Consider the following 6,987-nt stretch of genomic DNA (forward strand, 5'->3'; position numbering starts at 1 on the left):
GCATAGAAATGACAGTTTATGAGGGATTTTCCTTTTCTTGAAATTATCAGCTGAAACATAATCAAAATTTAACATGGTGGCTAAAAGAAATGTTTTGTCCCTATAGCATTGTTTTGCAGTATGAACAATAGTAATGCTTGGATTTATTGCTTAGAAAATACATAAAAATTTTTGTTGCATTTATTCTTTTAAATTCCCTGCTAATTCTTTGAATAAAGCATTATATTTAAAGATGCAGTTGAGTTTACAATTTTTCCTTTTTTTCCCCTTCATTTTGGAGAAGGACTGAAGGACATGCTGCAGATGATTGCAAGTCAATGGAAGGAACTACAGAGGCAAATCAAACGGCAACACAGCTGGATTCTTAGGGCTCTGGATATCATCAAAGCAGAGATACTGGCTACTGATGTGTCTGCAGAGAATGAGGAAGGGACTGGGAGCCCTAAGGTAAGTGGCTTGAAGTTTGCCTTATTTCCTCTTATTTCCGTCTTCTTTTGAACTAGGTACCACTGAAGTTTTCTTTCCACCCTAAGGCTTTTCATTTCTACTGGGTAAACTTTTTTTTTTATAAACAAAATGAAATGCCTTACTCTGAAACAATAAAAAAATCTTAGAACTTTCAAGTTTTCCAGGAAGACCTGTCTCATTGTGTGGATAGGGGCATGGGGGGGAACATAAAACATTTAGTAAACAAAACATAAAGCATCTTTAACATGAATAATCAGAATGGTTTTAAATTGTTTTGTTGCAACTATAAATCACTATAATCAGTGCAATCACTCAGCTCTGACATCCATTAGCCGCTTGGTTACAGCAAATTAACAAAGAAGAGAGAAAGTGATTCATTATCTCATTCCTGTTAATGACTATCAGATGCATTGCTTAATTAGGGGATGGCCATTGTAGTGGGAAGAAGGTCATATGGCTTTTCACAAATCTTTTTGCTCTGAGTTTAAGTCCTCCATAATAGTGCATGTGTTGAATACAACAAGAACTTTAAGAATAAGGTATTGACAGCTATCGTCATTTCACAGATATTAATTATTGAAGAGTGCTATGGTACTTACCAGTTGCCAAACTTAATATTTGTAAGTGCATTTCAAATACGAAACATGCTTGTTCAAATTGGTGCAAGCAGTGCAGGAACACTACAGGCAATAGAAACTTCTGGCATGGGGTCCATGTCCTTTCATTAGCATCAGTAGTGAGCAAAGGTGGTTGAGGGAGCATGCTTTGGAAAGTGTTCCGTTTTCCAATGCATTCTAAGCAAACAATATGCAACAGAGCAATCCAATAACTCTTAACATCTTGGCATGCAGCAGGCTGAAACTTACAGAAAAATACAAGATTCCTGTTTCTAGAGATGGTTGTGCTGAGTTGATTTTCAGATTCTGGTGCCAGGCAGTTCTTTGCATTGATAGTCAGTGCTTCCTAGAGATCCATATGTAGAGTGTTTCCTGGCTAGGATTACATGAAATGTTCTGGTGTTTTCTTACCATAATTCTACATAGCATGAATGGTCTTAGAGATTGTGGAGGATGAGCCAAGGATAACACTGAAACAAAAATATGGGAGGCACAATTTGAACTGATGTTCCTCATCACTTGTATGGTGGAAAATGCTCCTGTACCACAGAGCTCTTACTTTAGGAAGAAGGTGGTGAAGCAACACTTGGTTTCATAGTTAGGTCTGTTAACGTAAACAGACTAGCTTAAAGATAAGTTTTTACCCCACCACTAATATGAGTCTATATCTCTGAAGGGCTTAACTTCATAGAATCATAGAATGGTTTGGGTTGGAAGGGACTTTAAAGCTCATCCAGTCCAACCCCCCTGCCATGGGCAAGGACACCTCCCAACAGCCCAGGTTGCCCAAAGCCCTGTCCAACCTGGCCTTGAACACTGCCAGGGAGGGGGCATCCACAGCTTCCCTGGGCAACCTGTGCCAGTGTCTCACCACCCTCACAGTAAAGAATTTCTTCCTAATATCCAGTCTAAATCTACCCTCTTCCAGTTTAAAACCATTCCCGCTTGTTCTATCGCTACCTGCCCTTGTAAAAAGTCCCTCCCCAGCTTTCCTGTAGTACCCCTTCAGGAACTGGAAGGCCACAACTTTTTCATGGCTGAAATTCTTAACTGCTTAATCAAAATTATCACACAAACAGTATTCTAAAATCCAGCTTGATTTTGCAATAAAAATTGATGGAATCCCTAACTTGGAATAATTATATTCAAATATTTGCTTGAAAAGGGAGAAATGGAGGCATGATTTATGTTGCAATAAATTTTTCATATAGGTGGGTAGTAGCTCCTTGCGCTGTACTTTTTATCATGAGGTTAAATAAATCTTTTATCATACAGTTAAATAAAAGCACAAATAGACAAAAGAATGACCAAACAAAAAGTATTTTCAGGTTATTTCATTCATTAAATCAAATCCCTACATATTTTTGTTAAGTATGCGCAATAAGGTAGTCAAATACCATCCACTCCTTTATGCTGAAAGATTAACTAAAATTAAAATACAGTTGGTAATATAACTGTAGAATTCAGTTTGCATTTATTTCAAAAACCAAAAGGAACCTGAGAAGTGTAGTAAGAAATCTAAAGATTATATCTAGAGGGTATTTTTCTTTTTGCCTTGTTTGAGAAACTGCAGGAAAAGTGTTGGTGTTAGAAATCTGTAAAGGAATAGGAAAAGGAGGAATTTCAAAGACCCCAGGAAACTTTTCCCTTAGGACTTTTTAAACATGTTTTCATAGCGCTATGGCATCTTTTATGCAAGCAATGGAGAGTGGAAGGGAGAGAGGGACATTCTGCACTCTAGAAATTCATTGTCAACATTTGTATTCAAAAATTCAGATTTTGCGCTTATGAAATTTTTCATTTTATTGTATGTAAGTTTCATAGTGGTTTATAGTGATTGCTATAGAAGACCTAAAGGATTTTAAATATTTCTGATGCCTAAGGTCTTCTAATGTTATGCATTCTCTGTACAACCTTAGAAAAACAATGAGATCTCTTCTTTAAGCAAGTATTTGCTGAAACTATTTTTATAAAGAAAGAAGTGATGAAATGTGTTCAGCTTATATTGGAGGATATAAGGTTTTGCCTTCTGACCCCATTGAGAAGTACCTTTAAAAGTAAATCTCAGAATTACCATGATGCATTCCAACGGGTACTGATCTATCATTATGAGTAGTAAACATGACATACAATACATTTGACTTTCTTTCAGAATCTTAAGGCACTTAGCTAATAGTAGGGGTTTTCTCCTGGTGGAAATAGTAAGTAATATTCTAAAATATCTGGAAAATAGGAGGAATGCTTGCATATATGTGTATATCTGTGTTTTTTTCACCTTCTGAGGCCACTTGTTTTGTGACTGATCTCTTTACAATTGGACCACTTCTCCATCAGGAAAGGCCTACTGGGACAGTATTGCTTTCAATGAACAGTAGAGTGGTATTGAAAAACAACATTAGGTACTTTCTTATCTAGTGGCTGTGAGTGTTACTGCCTGAATATTACCCTGATCTATTTAACTCATAATTTGGTGGAAAAGTTCATTGCTTTCTGAAAAGCTTGTAAGTTGATCATGTAACTAAAGTCCTTGAAAAGTTTACAGTTCTTGATAGCATTTGCCCATAGTAGATATTCTTCTTCCTTCAAAATCATATGGAATAGTAGTCTTAGGTTCAGTTTTAAGTTCTACTCCCAGCATGTGTTTGAAAACTTAGTTCACAACTATAATATTTGGATCTGGATATTTTTGTTCTGCAAGTAAATAACTGGATTAAGTTTTGGAATTTTGTGTGACAGCTCAGTGCATAACAGTTCAGACTGGTAGGTTAAAAGGATAATGGCGTACTCTAGAAATATGTATGTAGTCTATACATCTGGACATTTTTTTTTCCAGAATAACTACCAAATTACTGAAAAACATTTCTACTTTTCCATTCCAGCTGCAGAGGAATAAGTGTGAAACTTGTTAAGGCATTGAACCTAATGCTTAGAACAGTGAAAACTGGCTTAGTTGTCTCAGGTAAAAAGTACTCTTAGGAAGATTGTCTCAACTCTGTAATGGACTTGTCTATCAATGGGTTAATGATAGAAGCAGTAAAGATTTGAAGAATATTAGAAGTAGAGTTAAAAATATATTGAAAAAAATAAACCTATAATCACAGAAACAGTAGATGGCTCAGGATAACAGAGTTTGAAGTGGTTAAACAAACCTTTGTATAAAGGGAAAAAGAAAACCAGTGTAATTTCCTCTTGATGTGTAATTAACCATCCCACACTTCCAGGATCATCTCCCACTCAGTTGCACATAGTTTTACAGTTTTTACAGCCATTCCAAACACTCAGTCTTCAGTACACAGAAAAGTGGTATCTACCGCAGTTTGGGATTCTAGGAGCACTCCTTGGCACTCCTCGTGTGTTTTATAGTCACACTGGTCTCAGACTTAGTGGGTGGACTAAGCACTGCAGTCCAGAACAATTACATCCTGCTCAGTGCTTTCATATGGGGATGAATTTGTGAAATGAACAACAAGACAGCGCAAAGGTTGGAGAATGGTAACAGTCCTTTCTTTATTACTTCAGACTTGTAACTTCTCCTGGCCATCCAATAGTGCTGCTATGACTACAACATTTAGATTAATAATTTGATATAAAAGAAATGTACAAATGAAGTGTTTTGGCATCTTTGCAATCAGTGCAGAGAAATGTCGTATTTGTGAGTCGATGCTTCGCCTTTTCTCAGCGTCTTTTATCAGCTCTAGATTTCTAATCTGCAGACATCAGTATGATGCATGTCCTGTAATATTAAAGCCAACACACCAGTATTTTTTCTGATGTCTTCCATTATTTAAAAACAGGAAAAGTCTATTATAGGGATATTCTTAAATATTGTCAACAGATAACAGAGCATGATTTCAGAATCTAGTGGTTTTAATTAAGTAACTTTGAAAACTGGGTTTCTGTTGTCCTATATGTGCAATTGGAGTATTTCTTATATTTTCATAGTGGTCAGTGCTTTGAAGTTGTCAAATGGCAAGTGTAACTGACCTTCATTCTCCTCTCCTTGAGGCAGTTGCTTCTAGTGAAAGGGCAGGAATAGCAAATGCTAGAGGGATCATTTTACTTGGGTTGCTCAAGTTTCTTAAGTCACAGGGGGCTTTTAAAACTTCACACCTCAAATTGAATTTATTTATTTAACTTACAGTCTCTCTTTCTCTGTCTTCCACATGCACAAACTCAGGATCGGACACATGCATTCATTCCTGTGTCTTATGTTCTTAATATTGTGGAATAAAATGTGAAGTAAATAGCCATCACTTCGTCAGTAACAATTTGAAAGATAATGAAACAGAAATCAGACTTCCGTCCCTGGCATTGTGCAGACATATGGAAAGGGAATTTCATCTGGTGATACACATGCCATCCTGGTCTATAGTTATCTCATGGCTTAATCAAGTCTTTTCTTATAAAAGAAATGTACAACGAAAGTTGGTATTTGTGCTTTAGTAGAAGTAATTTTTTTCTCTAATGTGTCCATAATGAGCCACATTCTCATTTAGACATGAGAGAGTTTTATGCTGTGAATGCAACACCTTATAGATCAGACATTAAACTGAAGTTCCAACCACCTTTATCCAGGCTTACTTCCAGTATCAGTAATTACCATCTGCCGCCTTAATTCTTTGCAGTTTTAGCTGAATGTATCAATCTCTTCTGTTCAGAACAACTGGATAGTCTTGGGCACTGTTAAGTAGTTACTACTTTTCACTGGTGAATAAAATACCTTATAAAGCCTTACAAAGTATTTCTGTGCTGAAAAGTATTGCAGCAAGTCAGTATTTCACTGCTTCAAAAGATGGTAATAGGGGAAGTGATTTCCTGTAATTAGAACAGAAGGTTCTGCTATGTTGCCATTGAGGCATGGTCTTTAATTGTTGAATGTTTAAAATGCTCTCTGTACATAAATAGAGTATTATTGTGTATAACAGCTGAACAGTTTAAAATCATTCATATGACATTTCAATTCTGAATCTTTTGGAACTTTGGAAGTCTAGACCAAATATACTGTCATCTCACTCTTAAGTGCAGATAACACCATTAATTCTGCCCAACTAGGAAAAAATGCATCTACAGTTATTTTCCTTGGCTTTAGGTATTTTAGTATGTGACGTTACAGTGTTCTTGATCTGACAGATCAAGTAGCTGACAGCTACTATGGTGGGGGTTTGCACCATGAATGAGTTGGTCAAATGGATAGAAGGGGTAATGGTATTTACAAAACCCTTCTGTAAATCGATAGACAAAATTTTGGTTTTGCAAGGAATAAGCCTGTCTTTTAGTGCTTTTACTGGAGCATGTGAAACACAACTGAGTTCTTTTTACAGTAGTTGTTATCCAAATATAGGATTGAAAAGATCCGTTAAGAGTTTACAAGGTAATCAAAATAAACTATGTTGAGGTAACAATGAACCTAAGAAAGAAGCAAGAAGAAGGAATATTTGTGTCTTTTAGTGCACCTAGACACTTCAAGTTGCTCGGTTCTCTAGTTTTTGGTACCTCGCTTTATAAGTTATGTATTTTTAATCTTACAGGCATCACCTAGAATGTGCACAGACCTAGCCTTCATTATAACAAAAGGTATCTTCAGGAAGGATGTGAGAGGTGAAACCATAATTTTACACACCATTTTAGAGTGGATGAATAAAAGCAAACAGAGAAGTGTTTTAGAAAATTGTAGTAACAGACGCTGTCATTAGTAAAAGGACAACCTGAATACAGAAAATTTATTGAAACTAACTTATAGTGAGTCTTAATTGTAGAAACAAGATGGGATCTAGTGAAGGGTATCAAAGATACAGTCATGACAACTGTGGTCATGATAGCACTGTAAATCAAAGAATGTCCTTGGTAGCCTCACCTTGTTGTGCCTCTGTGAGCCTGTTGTGGACTGTGCTGGTGATGGGCA

At 36.3% G+C, this 6,987-nt stretch overlaps 1 protein-coding gene across 1 annotated transcript in view; it reads left to right on the plus strand.

Moving 5' to 3' along the window:
* The window catches only part of LOC104548018 (A-kinase anchor protein 6-like), a gene marked incomplete at its 3' end in the record, with an annotated part of 81,249 nt that overhangs the window by 20,929 nt on the left and 53,333 nt on the right, over positions 1-6,987 (plus strand). The window contains exon 4 of the mRNA XM_010193923.1: positions 284-447. Within this exon, the coding sequence (XP_010192225.1) occupies positions 284-447 (164 nt within the window). The remainder of the gene's footprint in view (positions 1-283; positions 448-6,987) is intronic.

Source organism: Mesitornis unicolor, unplaced genomic scaffold, assembly GCF_000695765.1.
Source record: "Mesitornis unicolor isolate BGI_N332 unplaced genomic scaffold, ASM69576v1 scaffold25330, whole genome shotgun sequence".
Taxonomy (NCBI): Eukaryota; Metazoa; Chordata; class Aves; order Mesitornithiformes; family Mesitornithidae; genus Mesitornis; species Mesitornis unicolor.